The following is a 19,597-nucleotide window of genomic DNA, read 5'->3' on the forward strand; positions in this document are numbered from 1 at the left end:
AGGGATGAGGGGAGCAGGGAGAGCAGGGGAGAGCAGGGATGAGGGGATGAGGGGAACAGGGTGAAGGGAGCAAGGTGCATGCACAATGCTTTAGTCCATTGTGGATACACTAAAGCAGCATGTCATCATCTTCCACACACCACGGAAGAAGGCACGCACTCCCTTCTTTCTCTTCAAACAGTTGACTGACGATGATACCTCAGTCAAATGATATTGCATAATGGCCAACTCTTCATCCCCAGGGACTCCTTGGGAGGTTTCCTTCTTCTCCAGTAGTTGGTCATCCAGTCTCTCTGAACTCCAGAGGCCAGCGTGACTGTGGGTGGATGTATCTGTTCGCACTCCGTGGTCCATGTTCTGGATGGCAGTGTCCTGAACCAGGGTTTCTTCTGTGTGCGATTCCTTCACATCTTCCTGCTGCAGTTCTTCCGGCTCATCAGCCATGAACACAGCCACACTGGTACCCGATTTGACCAAGACTGTGTCCTCGGTCACATCGTTTGGAGCAGTGGCCATATTTTCATGCACTTGTGGAGAAACCTCTCTCTTCTCAAGAAGTGCCCCTTCCTGCTCCTCTGAGGCGAAGAGCCGAAGGTACTTTTCTTTGACCATTTCCTGGATAGCAAAGATGGCACCGTATCCGGCAGAGAAATCACTCTCATCATAGTCCATCTGGTGGAAGGACTTGGAGCGCTGGTCGAACCTCTCAAAGATGGCTTTCACAATGGATCGGGCAGCTCTAGTGCAGACGCTAAGCACAACAGTTCTTGACACAGATCCAAACTGAGAAAGGCAAGGAGCTGCTGAGTTAGTCAGAAGTTTGCCAATCTCAGCACTGGCAAGTTTACATTTGTCTTTTAGCTCTGGTTCCTCCAGGAGGAACTTGAGAGCAATGTCCACCACCTCTGGCACCAGGGACGCAGCACTCTGTTCAAGCTCCAAGAGCTCTGCTGGTTTTGTGTCCCCTTCAGAGAGTGGACCGCTGTTGATCTGAATGCCTCCGAAAATTCTTAGCAGTTTGGCGTGCATAGATGGAAGGAAGGTTTTTACATCCTCCTCTGCTGCTGGGTGGACGACTGAGACAAACATCTCAAGGCCCTCCAGTGTGACCTCCCTGCTCAACAGCTGTGAAAGCTGCTTTTCTTTGTTCAGTTCCTCCAGGAGCTCTTCTTCCATCTGAGCGAGACAGAAGTGCCTCGCTGTGGTCCAGGCCTGTCAACAACACACTTTTTAGTCACACCAGGAGCATAATGGAGCTGACAGTAGACTATTTTTACATGAAACTAAACAGTTAACATTAAAATATTGCTCTCAAGTCTCTAGATCCTCTATATTTTACGTACCAATTCAGCCATGAACAGGTCCCTTTCCCCAGTACTCTCATTTGTTTCCAGAAACCTGCAAAAATAAAAAACACTGTATTTTAAAATGCTCTAATTTAACGTGTTTCTGCCAGTGTAACAGTTAAACCAATGATCAGTTTGACTCACTCCTCCAGGAAGCTTCTTCCTCTCAACAGCCAGGTCTTCATGTCTCTGACAGATAAATAACGTGGAACTTGCCCCCGCTGCTTCAAGAGCATAAACTGCCTCAGCATCATTTTCTGCAACACAGATTCGGTACAGTACAGTTTAACAGCTCACAGAAACACCATATTATGCAATGTAACATAAATAATGAACAGTGCACTTTTACATGTACAGGAACTTACCTCTGCTTTGTAGCAACATTGCTCTTCTACAGAGAAGCAGGATGGTCTCATCTTTTGGACTTGTTGAAAAATGATGTGGGCTTCCATGTTTGAGTTTTGAACAGGTTTGAATAAACAATTTTGCTGAACGCAGTGAACAAGTGAACAACTGTCTTTTCAGAGGGACTGGATAGCTGAGCTTTCAGACACCAAGTGATGGAGAATCTACAAAAGCACCTCAAATTCACAGTGTACGGAATGTAGAACTAGGTGACATCAACACGATAATAATGGTGAAGGTTCCTTCACAGAACACAACAAAGCAAAGCATGGAACTAATATGCAAATTAGGGAATCAGCAACCAAAATGAGTGTCCTATTAGCTTTCACTAAGCCCCTTGTATTTTCATCACAAATGCATCTCTGACAGGAATTTAAGAGTCTTAAATACCACAAACTGTCAAGTGGCTGCTGATTACAGACAAATGGTTATATTATTTACCATTTAGAAATCATTGTCGGAATATGTTTAAGCTTGAGTTAAAAGGATTTGGCCGGGAATACTCTTTATCTATCTTATTGTCGATAAATCACATTAAAAGACCAAAAACCAACAATGAATTGATCCTACTAACAAGTGTATAACTTTTTTGCCATTGAAAAATTTTAAAAACATCAATTAGACACAACTGCATGTTAAATACCCACTGTTCAAATTACTATTCCTGAGCACTTTCTGTGATTGGCTTTACTTTTTTATTGTTAAAGGTCCTATTGACTTTAATGTATGTGTGAAAATTACAATAACGATTACGAAATCAATTTTGAAACTAAAAGTCAGTATTGGAAGAGTGGTAAGGGGTGGTGATGGAGCAGTGGATAAGACGCATGCCTTTGGTGTGAGAGACACAGGTTCAACTCCCCGCTGTGACACGTCCACCAATATTTCCCTGAGCAAGATGCTTAAGTCCTAGTTGCTCCAGAGGCTTGCAACCTTTGACATAAATTGCAATTCAAAATTTCTTTGGATAAAAGCGTCAGCTTATGAATGAATGTAACAATTTGGTCACACCTGATGAAGGTAACAAAATACAAAACTAACCCTAAAACATTTTAATTGCACTGAGTAAGGAATATTCAATGTCTTATGGTCTATGTATGAATAAATATGTTTTGTTTGCCAAAAAGTACTTCTCAGTCACAGAAATGTGCAGCCCCAGACAGAGCTGCACTGGGACAAAAAAAAATTGGCCCTGGCATTTTTGGCCCAGGCGGCCCACCAAAATCGGTCAGACACCCCTCACCAATACACCATCCTTCCATTTAAGGGCTTAGATTAAGTGTGTGACGAAACAAGACGTTGCACAAGATTGGGGCAGGATTGGTGGCAGGTGACAATTCAGAACATAAAAATATAATATAATGCAGTAATCAGTAGCTTATTATTGTTTTTACCTTAAGTTACTTTTTTTGGACAACACAGTTTTCTTCTATATTTAAATTGCATTGCAAGCTTATTGTGCAAATAAACCTTTTTCATAGCATTTTTATTTGTTAATTAACATTTCTTGGTTCAAGCTATTTTTCAGGAATATTTTTAACAAATGCTTTCTAAAAGTGGTGGGTAGCCTACATGTCCCCAGTGTAAATGACCCTCCCTCCCTACAGGCTGAGCTACTCCATGTTTACCGCTTCACCTCCACTCTCTTCCTGCTCTCTCTCTCCCTCGGCCCTGTCACTTTGTCACTCACTAACGCGGTTATTTTCGCGCATTTGGCGGCAGCCGTAGCGCAAGAAACAGTGAGCAGAGGGGGTGGGGGCTAGTAAGAGATGTGATTGGACCGGCCCAGTGTCAGTATAGAAAATCGTAGGCTCATTTTTAAAAACAGTTATATAAATACATAATTTACGTCACACTGGCCCCAAAGGTGCGTCCAGCCCTGGCCCCAGACCATGACCCTCCCACCACCATGCTTGACTGTAGGCAAGACACACTTGTCTTTGTACTCCTCACCTGGTTGCCGCCACACATGCTTGAAACCATCTGAACCAAATAAATTTACCTTGGTCTCATCAGACCACAGCACATGGTTCCAGTAATCCATGTCCTTAGTCTGCTTGTCTTCAGCAAACTGTTTGCGGGCTTTCTTGTGCATCATCTTTAGAAGAGGCTTACTGCTTAGTGATTGACAACTTCATTAAATTTGCCCAAGCCTACCCAACCCGTAACAAATCAGATAAAATTTTGAATGACTTTGAAATTTCAAACTTTCAAATTTGGCTTCCCTGCTAAAATACATCACGATCAAGGAAAATAATTTGAGAACCAGTAATTCAGACAGTTGCAAAAGTACACTGGTGTGGCCAACTCCAAAACACAAGGGAACCCAGCCAAAGATTTAATCGCACCTTGTTATCGATGCTGCGGACCTTGGATGAGGAGTAAAAGGGAAATTGGAGTGACTATGTGAATAAAGTGTACATGCTTACAACTGCACCACCAGCAAGGCAACAGAATACTCTGTTTTCTTTTTGTTTTTGGTTGAAAGCCCCATTTGCCAATTGACTTGATCTTTAGGATTGATGAAGAGAAGGACGTAATTCAATGAAAGAAGCAAATGATATTGCAACCAGAACCATTACAAAGACTAGGACAAGAGGAAAAATATACTATGATCAGAGGCAGAGCTCAGTGCTTTCTCCAGATGACCGTGTCCTTGTGAATATGTCAGAGCGTAGAGGACCAGGCAAATTACACTCATATTGGGAAGATCAGATACATGTGGTGAAATCTCCTTTCTTCCCCATTCTGATGCACAACTTCAGCAAGTTGTCTTGACATCTTTGTGCCTAAATGCATTAAGTTGCAGCCATGTGATTGGCTGACCAGCTATTTGTGTCGATAAACAATTGAACAGGTGTACCTGATAGTATGAGCAGTAGTGGAGGAGGAGACGGCACACAGGAGGATCTGGAAATGATCATATGTCTTTGTAAGCTAAGATTATGAACTTTAAACTGCGACTGCAGAAAAGATGCATAAATGCATCAAAAGCAATGTTGCTGCCCGTCATCGTGGCGTTATTTAAACATAGTGACATTTAAAGGGATCCCCCAAACATAATATTCGATATGTATATTTCAGGCTGAAGTAGCTTTGAAATATTGACTCGTTTAAAGTGGAAAAAAATATTAATGTATGATATTTATACAGCAGATTTTGTGAAGAAGCCATTTTTTGTAGGGACAAATGTGAGTTTCTTAAAATGTGACACTACAAAAAAAAACAATGCATCAAAATCGATGTTGCTGCCTGCTCCCATCATCCCTGCTCCCCCTGCTCCCCTCATCCCCTCAATATGTCAGAAAGCCACATTAGAAGAAGTGGCAGTTATTAGACGTAGCCCTGGTCGGATTAAGAGTGTGTGTGTTCCCGGTGCTGCTTGACGGACAGTTTGTGTATGTTTTGCCAGTCCTGCCGGTGAAGAAATAAAAATGAAGGTTTTCCTACACCACTAATGCCGCTGTTGTCTGATGTGATGTAACACATGTGCACTCAACTTCTACTGGTTGATCAGGGTGAGCCTTGTTCTTTGTGGAACCCGTTCTGTTGAACCGCTGTGTGGTCTTGGCCACCGTGCTGCAGCTCAGTTTCAGGATCTTGGCAATCTTCTTGAACAGTCAAACATTCCAGTATTTTATTTTCCATTTAACTCTTAACCCTGATTGTACACTGCACTGTAACTTTTAATGTGTATTTTTTGAAATTTCCCTATGCTGCTTTTAAACTTTTTTTTATATTTCCCTGTGGCTTTTATGTTTTATGTAAAGCACTTTGAATGACCTTGTTGTTGAAATGTGCTATACAAATAAACTTGCCTTGCCTTATAGCCTAGGCTATCTTTATGTAGAGCAGCAATTTCTTTTTTTCAGATCCTCAGAGTCCTTTACCATGAGGTGCCATGTTGAACTACCACTGGTTCACACGTAGTTTGCTAAGCTCAGCACTGGCAACTTATCTTCCAGCTCTGGTTCAGACTTAATGGTATAGATTTAGTTTTGTTATTCAATCAAACAGACAAACACTAAAAAGACTAAATGAATAAATGCTGAAATAAAAGTAATCCATGGATTTTTATTGTAATTAAACAAGCCAGATTCTCAAAATCGAGGCATGGCAGCCAGACAGTATTTAAAACTTATTGTAGAGAGATTGCTGAGATTCAGCCCTTAGTGGATGCACTAAAGCAGCATGTCATCATCTTCCAGCCAGCACAGAAGAAGGCACGCACTCCCTTCTTTTTCACAAGCACATTGTACATGTGCAGTACATGCAAATTTGGAATGCATTGATTATGGAGGATGGATTAATGCATATAGAGGGGAAGGATGATGGTGGAAGAAGGATGTCCTCTCTTTAGGCTGGTCTGGGAGGGTGTACAGAAGACCGGGTGGAGGAGACTCCGTTTTGGGGTTCTGTCTTGGAAGTGTTTTTCACCTGAGTTTATTTCAAGCCCCCCCAGACGGTCCCTAGATGAGACATGAGAGAGCTGTGCTCCTGATTGGGAAGGAAGGGATAAGTGGAGGAGGGGAGCGGGGATGAAGGGATGAGGGGAGCAGGGATGGAAGGATGAGGGGATGAAGGGATGAGGGGATCAGGGATAATAATAATAATAATGATAACAATAACTTGTATTTATATAGCGCCTTTCACGAGACCCCAAGGACGCTTTACATATAATTGCAGAGACAGAGCAATAAAAGGTCATTCAGGGTTGAATTTGTGAAGAGCTGGATTTTTAGGGGTTTTTTGAAGGTGTCCAGAAAGGGAGCATTTCGTATCTCTGTGGGGATGGACTTCCAGAGGGTGGGGGCTGCGACACGAAGCCTCTATCCCGAAAAGTCCGCAGTCTGGTGTGGGGGACAGAGAGCAGGCCCTTGTCGGGGGTCCGCAGGTTCCGTGAGGGGGAGTAGGAGTGGAGAAGGCCCAGTAGGTACTGGGGGGCAGTGGCATGGAGAGATTTATAGGTGAGGAGTAGGATTTTGTAGGTGATGCGGAATTTGACCGGCAGCCAGTGAAGCTGAGTGAGGATTGGGGTGATGTGCTGCCACGACCTAGTGTGTGTGTGGGTGAGAACCCTGGCAGCCGAGTTCTGGACATATTGTAGCCTGTCCAGGACCTTGCTGGGTACCCCATACAGGACACCGTTACAGTAGTCCAGGCGGGAGGTGATGAAAGCATGGATGAGAGACTCTGCCACAGAGTCTGAGAGTGATGATCAAAGTCTGGAGATGTTTTTGAGGTGGTAGAAAGCAGATTTGGTAATAATTTTGACATGTGACTGGAAGGAAAGGGTGGAGTCCAAGATGACACCAAGGTTGCGGACTTCTTGGGATGGAGAGATGGAGCAACCATCCACTTTGAGGAGTAGATCACCTACCCTCAGGAGCAGCGTCTTGGGAGCCACTACCATTAGCTCCGTTTTGCTGCTCTTCAGCTTGAGTAGATTGGATGACATCCAGGTTTTTATTTCAAACAGTTAACAAGTGACAGAGGGGGAAGCTGAGTGGATGGTTTGGTGCTGATATACAGCTGTGTCATCAGCATAACAGTGGAAACTGAGACCATGAAGGGAAGGTTGGAGATCGGACGGTAGTTGTTGAGGTCATCCGTGTCCAAACTGGGCTTTTTGAGAATAGGAGTAACGGCAGCTGTTTTGAAGCAGGAGGGTACCGAGCCAGATACCAGAGAAGTGTTTATGATTCCCACTGTGATGGGACAGAGGTTAGAGAGGCATGCCTTGACCATGATAGTAGGCATGGGGTCCACTGAACAAGTGGAGATCTTGGCTCTGGTAACCAACTTGACGAACTTGAGCTGCATCCAGAAGGGTGAAGGGATGAGGGGAGTAGGATGAAGGGATGAGGGGAACTTAGTGATTTTGATGAGGGCGGTCTCAGTGCTGTGATGTGCTCTGAAGCCAGACTGAAGGTTTCATAGGGATCATAGTGGGACATGTGTTGATGAAGTTGGGCGGCAACTGCTCTTTCCACAATTTTGCTCATGAAGGGAAGGTTGGAGATCGGACGGTAGTTGTTGAGGTCATCCGGGTCCAAACTGGGCTTTTTGAGAATAGGAGTAACGGCAGCTGTTTTGAAGCAGGAGGGTACCGAGCCAGATACCAGAGAAGTGTTTATGATGTCCACTGTGATGGGACAGAGGTTAGAGAGGCATGCCTTGACCATGATAGTAGGCATGGGGTCCACTGAACAAGTGGGGATATTGGCTCTGGTAACCAACTTGATGAACTTGAGCTGCATCCAGAAGGGTGAAGGAGGTGAAGGGATGAGGGGAGCAGGGGGAGCAGGGATGAGGGAAGCAGGGATGAGGGAAGCAGGGATGAGGGGAGCAGGGATGATGGAAGCAGGGATGAGGGAAGCAGGGATGAGGGAAGCAGGGATGATGGGAAGCAGGGATGAGGGGAGCAGGGATGATGGAAGCAGGGATGAGGGGAGCAGGGAGAGCAGGGGAGAGCAGGGATGAGGGGATGAGGGGAACAGGGTGAAGGGAGCAAGGTGCATGCACAATGCTTTAGTCCATTGTGGATACACTAAAGCAGCATGTCATCATCTTCCACACACCACGGAAGAAGGCACGCACTCCCTTCTTTCTCTTCAAACAGTTGACTGACGATGATACCTCAGTCAAATGATATTGCATAATGGCCAACTCTTCATCCCCAGGGACTCCTTGGGAGGTTTCCTTCTTCTCCAGTAGTTGGTCATCCAGTCTCTCTGAACTCCAGAGGCCAGCGTGACTGTGGGTGGATGTATCTGTTCGCACTCCGTGGTCCATGTTCTGGATGGCAGTGTCCTGAACCAGGGTTTCTTCTGTGTGCGATTCCTTCACATCTTCCTGCTGCAGTTCTTCCGGCTCATCAGCCATGAACACAGCCACACTGGTACCCGATTTGACCAAGACTGTGTCCTCGGTCACATCGTTTGGAGCAGTGGCCATATTTTCATGCACTTGTGGAGAAACCTCTCTCTTCTCAAGAAGTGCCCCTTCCTGCTCCTCTGAGGCGAAGAGCCGAAGGTACTTTTCTTTGACCATTTCCTGGATAGCAAAGATGGCACCGTATCCGGCAGAGAAATCACTCTCATCATAGTCCATCTGGTGGAAGGACTTGGAGCGCTGGTCGAACCTCTCAAAGATGGCTTTCACAATGGATCGGGCAGCTCTAGTGCAGACGCTAAGCACAACAGTTCTTGACACAGATCCAAACTGAGAAAGGCAAGGAGCTGCTGAGTTAGTCAGAAGTTTGCCAATCTCAGCACTGGCAAGTTTACATTTGTCTTTTAGCTCTGGTTCCTCCAGGAGGAACTTGAGAGCAATGTCCACCACCTCTGGCACCAGGGACGCAGCACTCTGTTCAAGCTCCAAGAGCTCTGCTGGTTTTGTGTCCCCTTCAGAGAGTGGACCGCTGTTGATCTGAATGCCTCCGAAAATTCTTAGCAGTTTGGCGTGCATAGATGGAAGGAAGGTTTTTACATCCTCCTCTGCTGCTGGGTGGACGACTGAGACAAACATCTCAAGGCCCTCCAGTGTGACCTCCCTGCTCAACAGCTGTGAAAGCTGCTTTTCTTTGTTCAGTTCCTCCAGGAGCTCTTCTTCCATCTGAGCGAGACAGAAGTGCCTCGCTGTGGTCCAGGCCTGTCAACAACACACTTTTTAGTCACACCAGGAGCATAATGGAGCTGACAGTAGACTATTTTTACATGAAACTAAACAGTTAACATTAAAATATTGCTCTCAAGTCTCTAGATCCTCTATATTTTACGTACCAATTCAGCCATGAACAGGTCCCTTTCCCCAGTACTCTCATTTGTTTCCAGAAACCTGCAAAAATAAAAAACACTGTATTTTAAAATGCTCTAATTTAACGTGTTTCTGCCAGTGTAACAGTTAAACCAATGATCAGTTTGACTCACTCCTCCAGGAAGCTTCTTCCTCTCAACAGCCAGGTCTTCATGTCTCTGACAGATAAATAACGTGGAACTTGCCCCCGCTGCTTCAAGAGCATAAACTGCCTCAGCATCATTTTCTGCAACACAGATTCGGTACAGTACAGTTTAACAGCTCACAGAAACACCATATTATGCAATGTAACATAAATAATGAACAGTGCACTTTTACATGTACAGGAACTTACCTCTGCTTTGTAGCAACATTGCTCTTCTACAGAGAAGCAGGATGGTCTCATCTTTTGGACTTGTTGAAAAATGATGTGGGCTTCCATGTTTGAGTTTTGAACAGGTTTGAATAAACAATTTTGCTGAACGCAGTGAACAAGTGAACAACTGTCTTTTCAGAGGGACTGGATAGCTGAGCTTTCAGACACCAAGTGATGGAGAATCTACAAAAGCACCTCAAATTCACAGTGTACGGAATGTAGAACTAGGTGACATCAACACGATAATAATGGTGAAGGTTCCTTCACAGAACACAACAAAGCAAAGCATGGAACTAATATGCAAATTAGGGAATCAGCAACCAAAATGAGTGTCCTATTAGCTTTCACTAAGCCCCTTGTATTTTCATCACAAATGCATCTCTGACAGGAATTTAAGAGTCTTAAATACCACAAACTGTCAAGTGGCTGCTGATTACAGACAAATGGTTATATTATTTACCATTTAGAAATCATTGTCGGAATATGTTTAAGCTTGAGTTAAAAGGATTTGGCCGGGAATACTCTTTATCTATCTTATTGTCGATAAATCACATTAAAAGACCAAAAACCAACAATGAATTGATCCTACTAACAAGTGTATAACTTTTTTGCCATTGAAAAATTTTAAAAACATCAATTAGACACAACTGCATGTTAAATACCCACTGTTCAAATTACTATTCCTGAGCACTTTCTGTGATTGGCTTTACTTTTTTATTGTTAAAGGTCCTATTGACTTTAATGTATGTGTGAAAATTACAATAACGATTACGAAATCAATTTTGAAACTAAAAGTCAGTATTGGAAGAGTGGTAAGGGGTGGTGATGGAGCAGTGGATAAGACGCATGCCTTTGGTGTGAGAGACACAGGTTCAACTCCCCGCTGTGACACGTCCACCAATATTTCCCTGAGCAAGACGCTTAAGTCCTAGTTGCTCCAGAGGCTTGCAACCTTTGACATAAATTGCAATTCAAAATTTCTTTGGATAAAAGCGTCAGCTTATGAATGAATGTAACAATTTGGTCACACCTGATGAAGGTAACAAAATACAAAACTAACCCTAAAACATTTTAATTGCACTGAGTAAGGAATATTCAATGTCTTATGGTCTATGTATGAATAAATATGTTTTTTTTGCCAAAAAGTACTTCTCAGTCACAGAAATGTGCAGCCCCAGACAGAGCTGCACTGGGACAAAAAAAATTGGCCCTGGCATTTTTGTCTCAGGCGGCCCACCAAAATCGGTCAGACACCCCTCACCAATACACCATCCTTCCATTTAAGGGCTTAGATTAAGTGTGTGACGAAACAAGACGTTGCACAAGATTGGGGCAGGATTGGTGGCAGGTGACAATTCAGAACATAAAAATATATATAATGCAGTAATCAGTAGCTTATTATTGTTTTTACTTTAAGTTACTTTTTTTGGACAACACAGTTGTCTTCTATATTTAAATTGCATTGCAAGCTTATTGTGCAAATAAACCTTTTTCATAGCATTTTTATTTGTTAATTAACATTTCTTGGTTCAAGCTATTTTTCAGGAATATTTTTAACAAATGCTTTCTAAAAGTGGTGGGTAGCCTACATGTCCCCAGTGTAAATGACCCTCCCTCCCTACAGGCTGAGCTACTCCATGTTTACCGCTTCACCTCCACTCTCTTCCTGCTCTCTCTCTCCCTCAGCCCTGTCACTTTGTCACTCACTAACGCGGTTATTTTCGCGCATTTGGCGGCAGCCGTAGCGCAAGAAACAGTGAGCAGAGGGGGTGGGGGCTAGTAAGAGATGTGATTGGACCGGCCCAGTGTCAGTATAGAAAATCGTAGGCTCATTTTTAAAAACAGTTATATAAATACATAATTTACGTCACACTGGCCCCAAAGGTGCGTCCAGCCCTGGCCCCAGACCATGACCCTCCCACCACCATGCTTGACTGTAGGCAAGACACACTTGTCTTTGTACTCCTCACCTGGTTGCCGCCACACATGCTTGAAACCATCTGAACCAAATAAATTTACCTTGGTCTCATCAGACCACAGCACATGGTTCCAGTAATCCATGTCCTTAGTCTGCTTGTCTTCAGCAAACTGTTTGCGGGCTTTCTTGTGCATCATCTTTAGAAGAGGCTTACTGCTTAGTGATTGACAACTTCATTAAATTTGCCCAAGCCTACCCAACCCGTAACAAATCAGATAAAATTTTGAATGACTTTGAAATTTCAAACTTTCAAATTTGGCTTCCCTGCTAAAATACATCACGATCAAGGAAAATAATTTGAGAACCAGTAATTCAGACAGTTGCAAAAGTACACTGGTGTGGCCAACTCCAAAACACAAGGGAACCCAGCCAAAGATTTAATCGCACCTTGTTATCGATGCTGCGGACCTTGGATGAGGAGTAAAAGGGAAATTGGAGTGACTATGTGAATAAAGTGTACATGCTTACAACTGCACCACCAGCAAGGCAACAGAATACTCTGTTTTCTTTTTGTTTTTGGTTGAAAGCCCCATTTGCCAATTGACTTGATCTTTAGGATTGATGAAGAGAAGGACGTAATTCAATGAAAGAAGCAAATGATATTGCAACCAGAACCATTACAAAGACTAGGACAAGAGGAAAAATATACTATGATCAGAGGCAGAGCTCAGTGCTTTCTCCAGATGACCGTGTCCTTGTGAATATGTCAGAGCGTAGAGGACCAGGCAAATTACACTCATATTGGGAAGATCAGATACATGTGGTGAAATCTCCTTTCTTCCCCATTCTGATGCACAACTTCAGCAAGTTGTCTTGACATCTTTGTGCCTAAATGCATTAAGTTGCAGCCATGTGATTGGCTGACCAGCTATTTGTGTCGATAAACAATTGAACAGGTGTACCTGATAGTATGAGCAGTAGTGGAGGAGGAGACGGCACACAGGAGGATCTGGAAATGATCATATGTCTTTGTAAGCTAAGATTATGAACTTTAAACTGCGACTGCAGAAAAGATGCATAAATGCATCAAAAGCAATGTTGCTGCCCGTCATCGTGGCGTTATTTAAACATAGTGACATTTAAAGGGATCCCCCAAACATAATATTCGATATGTATATTTCAGGCTGAAGTAGCTTTGAAATATTGACTCGTTTAAAGTGGAAAAAAATATTAATGTATGATATTTATACAGCAGATTTTGTGAAGAAGCCATTTTTTGTAGGGACAAATGTGAGTTTCTTAAAATGTGACACTACAAAAAAAAACAATGCATCAAAATCGATGTTGCTGCCTGCTCCCATCATCCCTGCTCCCCCTGCTCCCCTCATCCCCTCAATATGTCAGAAAGCCACATTAGAAGAAGTGGCAGTTATTAGACGTAGCCCTGGTCGGATTAAGAGTGTGTGTGTTCCCGGTGCTGCTTGACGGACAGTTTGTGTATGTTTTGCCAGTCCTGCCGGTGAAGAAATAAAAATGAAGGTTTTCCTACACCACTAATGCCGCTGTTGTCTGATGTGATGTAACACATGTGCACTCAACTTCTACTGGTTGATCAGGGTGAGCCTTGTTCTTTGTGGAACCCGTTCTGTTGAACCGCTGTGTGGTCTTGGCCACCGTGCTGCAGCTCAGTTTCAGGATCTTGGCAATCTTCTTGAACAGTCAAACATTCCAGTATTTTATTTTCCATTTAACTCTTAACCCTGATTGTACACTGCACTGTAACTTTTAATGTGTATTTTTTGAAATTTCCCTATGCTGCTTTTAAACTTTTTTTTATATTTCCCTGTGGCTTTTATGTTTTATGTAAAGCACTTTGAATGACCTTGTTGTTGAAATGTGCTATACAAATAAACTTGCCTTGCCTTATAGCCTAGGCTATCTTTATGTAGAGCAGCAATTTCTTTTTTTCAGATCCTCAGAGTCCTTTACCATGAGGTGCCATGTTGAACTACCACTGGTTCACACGTAGTTTGCTAAGCTCAGCACTGGCAACTTATCTTCCAGCTCTGGTTCAGACTTAATGGTATAGATTTAGTTTTGTTATTCAATCAAACAGACAAACACTAAAAAGACTAAATGAATAAATGCTGAAATAAAAGTAATCCATGGATTTTTATTGTAATTAAACAAGCCAGATTCTCAAAATCGAGGCATGGCAGCCAGACAGTATTTAAAACTTATTGTAGAGAGATTGCTGAGATTCAGCCCTTAGTGGATGCACTAAAGCAGCATGTCATCATCTTCCAGCCAGCACAGAAGAAGGCACGCACTCCCTTCTTTTTCACAAGCACATTGTACATGTGCAGTACATGCAAATTTGGAATGCATTGATTATGGAGGATGGATTAATGCATATAGAGGGGAAGGATGATGGTGGAAGAAGGATGTCCTCTCTTTAGGCTGGTCTGGGAGGGTGTACAGAAGACCGGGTGGAGGAGACTCCGTTTTGGGGTTCTGTCTTGGAAGTGTTTTTCACCTGAGTTTATTTCAAGCCCCCCCAGACGGTCCCTAGATGAGACATGAGAGAGCTGTGCTCCTGATTGGGAAGGAAGGGATAAGTGGAGGAGGGGAGCGGGGATGAAGGGATGAGGGGAGCAGGGATGGAAGGATGAGGGGATGAAGGGATGAGGGGAGCAGGGATAATAATAATAATAATGATAACAATAACTTGTATTTATATAGCGCCTTTCACGAGACCCCAAGGACGCTTTACATATAATTGCAGAGACAGAGCAATAAAAGGTCATTCAGGGTTGAATTTGTGAAGAGCTGGATTTTTAGGGGTTTTTTGAAGGTGTCCAGAGAGGGAGCATTTCGTATCTCTGTGGGGATGGACTTCCAGAGGGTGGGGGCTGCGACACGAAGCCTCTATCCCGAAAAGTCCGCAGTCTGGTGGGGGGACAGAGAGCAGGCCCTTGTCGGGGGACCGCAGGTTCCGTGAGGGGGAGTAGGAGTGGAGAAGGCCCAGTAGGTACTGGGGGGCAGTGGCATGGAGAGATTTATAGGTGAGGAGTAGGATTTTGTAGGTGATGCGGAATTTGACCGGCAGCCAGTGAAGCTGAGTGAGGATTGGGGTGATGTGCTGCCACGACCTAGTGTGTGTGTGTGGGTGAGAACCCTGGCAGCCGAGTTCTGGACATATTGTAGCCTGTCCAGGACCTTGCTGGGTACCCCATACAGGACACCGTTACAGTAGTCCAGGCGGGAGGTGATGAAAGCATGGATGAGAGACTCTGCCACAGAGTCTGAGAGTGATGATCAAAGTCTGGAGATGTTTTTGAGGTGGTAGAAAGCAGATTTGGTAATAATTTTGACATGTGACTGGAAGGAAAGGGTGGAGTCCAAGATGACACCAAGGTTGCGGACTTCTTGGGATGGAGAGATGGAGCAACCATCCACTTTGAGGAGTAGATCACCTACCCTCAGGAGCAGCGTCTTGGGAGCCACTACCATTAGCTCCGTTTTGCTGCTCTTCAGCTTGAGTAGATTGGATGACATCCAGGTTTTTATTTCAAACAGTTAACAAGTGACAGAGGGGGAAGCTGAGTGGATGGTTTGGTGCTGATATACAGCTGTGTCATCAGCATAACAGTGGAAACTGAGACCATGAAGGGAAGGTTGGAGATCGGACGGTAGTTGTTGAGGTCATCCGTGTCCAAACTGGGCTTTTTGAGAATAGGAGTAACGGCAGCTGTTTTGAAGCAGGAGGGTACCGAGCCAGATACCAGAGAAGTGTTTATGATTCCCACTGATGGGACAGAGGTTAGAGAGGCATGCCTTGACCATGATAGTAGGCATGGGGTCCACTGAACAAGTGGAGATCTTGGCTCTGGTAACCAACTTGACGAACTTGAGCTGCATCCAGAAGGGTGAAGGATGAGGGGAGTAGGATGAAGGGATGAGGGGAACTTAGTGATTTTGATGAGGGCGGTCTCAGTGCTGTGATGTGCTCTGAAGCCAGACTGAAGGTTTCATAGGGATCATAGTGGGACATGTGTTGATGAAGTTGGGCGGCAACTGCTCTTTCCACAATTTTGCTCATGAAGGGAAGGTTGGAGATCGGACGGTAGTTGTTGAGGTCATCCGGGTCCAAACTGGGCTTTTTGAGAATAGGAGTAACGGCAGCTGTTTTGAAGCAGGAGGGTACCGAGCCAGATACCAGAGAAGTGTTTATGATGTCCACTGTGATGGGACAGAGGTTAGAGAGGCATGCCTTGACCATGATAGTAGGCATGGGGTCCACTGAACAAGTGGGGATATTGGCTCTGGTAACCAACTTGATGAACTTGAGCTGCATCCAGAAGGGTGAAGGAGGTGAAGGGATGAGGGGAGCAGGGGGAGCAGGGATGAGGGAAGCAGGGATGAGGGAAGCAGGGATGAGGGGAGCAGGGATGATGGAAGCAGGGATGAGGGAAGCAGGGATGAGGGAAGCAGGGATGATGGAAGCAGGGAGGGTGATGGAAGCAGGGATGAGGGGAGCAGGGATGATGGAAGCAGGGATGAGGGGAGCAGGGAGAGCAGGGGAGAGCAGGGATGAGGGGATGAGGGGAACAGGGTGAAGGGAGCAAGGTGCATGCACAATGCTTTAGTCCATTGTGGATACACTAAAGCAGCATGTCATCATCTTCCACACACCACGGAAGAAGGCACGCACTCCCTTCTTTCTCTTCAAACAGTTGACTGACGATGATACCTCAGTCAAATGATATTGCATAATGGCCAACTCTTCATCCCCAGGGACTCCTTGGGAGGTTTCCTTCTTCTCCAGTAGTTGGTCATCCAGTCTCTCTGAACTCCAGAGGCCAGCGTGACTGTGGGTGGATGTATCTGTTCGCACTCCGTGGTCCATGTTCTGGATGGCAGTGTCCTGAACCAGGGTTTCTTCTGTGTGCGATTCCTTCACATCTTCCTGCTGCAGTTCTTCCGGCTCATCAGCCATGAACACAGCCACACTGGTACCCGATTTGACCAAGACTGTGTCCTCGGTCACATCGTTTGGAGCAGTGGCCATATTTTCATGCACTTGTGGAGAAACCTCTCTCTTCTCAAGAAGTGCCCCTTCCTGCTCCTCTGAGGCGAAGAGCCGAAGGTACTTTTCTTTGACCATTTCCTGGATAGCAAAGATGGCACCGTATCCGGCAGAGAAATCACTCTCATCATAGTCCATCTGGTGGAAGGACTTGGAGCGCTGGTCGAACCTCTCAAAGATGGCTTTCACAATGGATCGGGCAGCTCTAGTGCAGACGCTAAGCACAACAGTTCTTGACACAGATCCAAACTGAGAAAGGCAAGGAGCTGCTGAGTTAGTCAGAAGTTTGCCAATCTCAGCACTGGCAAGTTTACATTTGTCTTTTAGCTCTGGTTCCTCCAGGAGGAACTTGAGAGCAATGTCCACCACCTCTGGCACCAGGGACGCAGCACTCTGTTCAAGCTCCAAGAGCTCTGCTGGTTTTGTGTCCCCTTCAGAGAGTGGACCGCTGTTGATCTGAATGCCTCCGAAAATTCTTAGCAGTTTGGCGTGCATAGATGGAAGGAAGGTTTTTACATCCTCCTCTGCTGCTGGGTGGACGACTGAGACAAACATCTCAAGGCCCTCCAGTGTGACCTCCCTGCTCAACAGCTGTGAAAGCTGCTTTTCTTTGTTCAGTTCCTCCAGGAGCTCTTCTTCCATCTGAGCGAGACAGAAGTGCCTCGCTGTGGTCCAGGCCTGTCAACAACACACTTTTTAGTCACACCAGGAGCATAATGGAGCTGACAGTAGACTATTTTTACATGAAACTAAACAGTTAACATTAAAATATTGCTCTCAAGTCTCTAGATCCTCTATATTTTACGTACCAATTCAGCCATGAACAGGTCCCTTTCCCCAGTACTCATTTGTTTCCAGAAACCTGCAAAAATAAAAAACACTGTATTTTAAAATGCTCTAATTTAACGTGTTTCTGCCAGTGTAACAGTTAAACCAATGATCAGTTTGACTCACTCCTCCAGGAAGCTTCTTCCTCTCAACAGCCAGGTCTTCATGTCTCTGACAGATAAATAACGTGGAACTTGCCCCCGCTGCTTCAAGAGCATAAACTGCCTCAGCATCATTTTCTGCAACACAGATTCGGTACAGTACAGTTTAACAGCTCACAGAAACACCATATTATGCAATGTAACATAAATAATGAACAGTGCACTTTTACATGTACAGGAACTTACCTCTGCTTTGTAGCAACATTGCTCTTCTACAGAGAAGCAGGATGGTCTCATCTTTTGGACTTGTTGAAAAATGATGTGGGCTTCCATGTTTGAGTTTTGAACAGGTTTGAATAAACAATTTTGCTGAACGCAGTGAACAAGTGAACAACTGTCTTTTCAGAGGGACTGGATAGCTGAGCTTTCAGACACCAAGTGATGGAGAATCTACAAAAGCACCTCAAATTCACAGTGTACGGAATGTAGAACTAGGTGACATCAACACGATAATAATGGTGAAGGTTCCTTCACAGAACACAACAAAGCAAAGCATGGAACTAATATGCAAATTAGGGAATCAGCAACCAAAATGAGTGTCCTATTAGCTTTCACTAAGCCCCTTGTATTTTCATCACAAATGCATCTCTGACAGGAATTTAAGAGTCTTAAATACCACAAACTGTCAAGTGGCTGCTGATTACAGACAAATGGTTATATTATTTACCATTTAGAAATCATTGTCGGAATATGTTTAAGCTTGAGTTAAAAGGATTTGGCCGGGAATACTCTTTATCTATCTTATTGTCGATAAATCACATTAAAAGACCAAAAACCAACAATGAATTGATCCTACTAACAAGTGTATAACTTTTTTGCCATTGAAAAATTTTAAAAACATCAATTAGACACAACTGCATGTTAAATACCCACTGTTCAAATTACTATTCCTGAGCACTTTCTGTGATTGGCTTTACTTTTTTATTGTTAAAGGTCCTATTGACTTTAATGTATGTGTGAAAATTACAATAACGATTACGAAATCAATTTTGAAACTAAAAGTCAGTATTGGAAGAGTGGTAAGGGGTGGTGATGGAGCAGTGGATAAGACGCATGCCTTTGGTGTGAGAGACACAGGTTCAACTCCCCGCTGTGACACGTCCACCAATATTTCCCTGAGCAAGACGCTTAAGTCCTAGTTGCTCCAGAGGCTTGCAACCTTTGACATAAATTGCAATTCAAAATTTCTTTGGATAAAAGCGTCAGCTTATGAATGAATGTAACAATTTGGTCACACCTGATGAAGGTAACAAAATACAAAACTAACCCTAAAACATTTTAATTGCACTGAGTAAGGAATATTCAATGTCTTATGGTCTATGTATGAATAAATATGTTTTGTTTGCCAAAAAGTACTTCTCAGTCACAGAAATGTGCAGCCCCAGACAGAGCTGCACTGGGACAAAAAAAAATTGGCCCTGGCATTTTTGTCTCAGGCGGCCCACCAAAATCGGTCAGACACCCTCACCAATACACCATCCTTCCATTTAAGGGCTTAGATCAAGTGTGTGACGAAACAAGACGTTGCACAAGATTGGGGCAGGATTGGTGGCAGGTGACAATTCAGAACATAAAATATAATATAATGCAGTAATCAGTAGCTTATTTGTTTTTACTTTAAGTTACTTTTTTTGGACAACACAGTTGTCTTCTATATTTAAATTGCATTGCAAGCTT

At 44.0% G+C, this 19,597-nt stretch overlaps 3 protein-coding genes and 1 long non-coding RNA gene across 4 annotated transcripts; all 4 read right to left on the reverse strand.

The window, feature by feature from the left end:
- On the reverse strand, positions 1–2,478 carry LOC119895025. The gene is made up of 4 exons (XM_038707812.1): positions 1,712–2,478; positions 1,491–1,603; positions 1,344–1,398; positions 1–1,212 (listed from the first exon to the last, which is right to left on the reverse strand). The coding sequence occupies exons 1-4, from the start codon at positions 1,796–1,798 to the stop codon at positions 91–93; spliced, it is 1,377 nt and encodes a 458-aa protein (XP_038563740.1). The 5' UTR covers positions 1,799–2,478; the 3' UTR covers positions 1–90.
- Positions 2,479–8,192: 5,714 nt separating this feature from the next.
- On the reverse strand, positions 8,193–10,670 carry LOC119895034. Its single transcript, XM_038707823.1, has 4 exons — positions 9,904–10,670; positions 9,683–9,795; positions 9,536–9,590; positions 8,193–9,404 (listed from the first exon to the last, which is right to left on the reverse strand). The coding sequence occupies exons 1-4, from the start codon at positions 9,988–9,990 to the stop codon at positions 8,283–8,285; spliced, it is 1,377 nt and encodes a 458-aa protein (XP_038563751.1). The 5' UTR covers positions 9,991–10,670; the 3' UTR covers positions 8,193–8,282.
- Positions 10,671–16,397: 5,727 nt separating this feature from the next.
- Positions 16,398–17,768, reverse strand: LOC119895042. The gene is made up of 2 exons (XM_038707836.1): positions 17,741–17,768; positions 16,398–17,609 (listed from the first exon to the last, which is right to left on the reverse strand). Exons 1-2 carry the CDS (start codon positions 17,750–17,752, stop codon positions 16,488–16,490), a joined length of 1,134 nt encoding a protein of 377 aa, XP_038563764.1. The 5' UTR covers positions 17,753–17,768; the 3' UTR covers positions 16,398–16,487.
- Positions 17,769–17,774: 6 nt separating this feature from the next.
- LOC119895049 lies at positions 17,775–18,873 on the reverse strand. Its single transcript, XR_005443020.1, has 3 exons — positions 18,107–18,873; positions 17,886–17,998; positions 17,775–17,793 (listed from the first exon to the last, which is right to left on the reverse strand). It is a non-coding gene; the product is annotated as an uncharacterized LOC119895049 (long non-coding RNA).
- Between the last annotated feature and the right edge of the window lie 724 nt (positions 18,874–19,597).

The sequence above is a fragment of the Micropterus salmoides genome, unplaced genomic scaffold, assembly GCF_014851395.1.
Source record: "Micropterus salmoides isolate LMB-PRFRI ecotype aquatic unplaced genomic scaffold, ASM1485139v1 Ms_hic_scaffold_10, whole genome shotgun sequence".
NCBI classification, from domain to species: domain Eukaryota; kingdom Metazoa; phylum Chordata; class Actinopteri; order Centrarchiformes; family Centrarchidae; genus Micropterus; species Micropterus salmoides.

Excerpts from the sequence above, each read along its gene's own strand:
- LOC119895025 (XM_038707812.1), bottom strand. The coding sequence starts at position 1,798 with ATGGAAGCCCACATCATTTTTCAACAAGTCCAAAAGATGAGACCATCC. Across the intron at positions 1,399-1,490 it reads GGAAGAAGCTTCCTGGAGGA|GTTTCTGGAAACAAATGAGA; the intron begins GTGAGTCAAACT and ends TTATTTTTGCAG. Across the intron at positions 1,213-1,343 it reads ACCTGTTCATGGCTGAATTG|GCCTGGACCACAGCGAGGCA; the intron begins GTACGTAAAATA and ends TGTTGTTGACAG.
- LOC119895034 (XM_038707823.1), bottom strand. The coding sequence starts at position 9,990 with ATGGAAGCCCACATCATTTTTCAACAAGTCCAAAAGATGAGACCATCC. Across the intron at positions 9,796-9,903 it reads AATGTTGCTACAAAGCAGAG|AAAATGATGCTGAGGCAGTT; the intron begins GTAAGTTCCTGT and ends TCTGTGTTGCAG. Across the intron at positions 9,405-9,535 it reads ACCTGTTCATGGCTGAATTG|GCCTGGACCACAGCGAGGCA; the intron begins GTACGTAAAATA and ends TGTTGTTGACAG.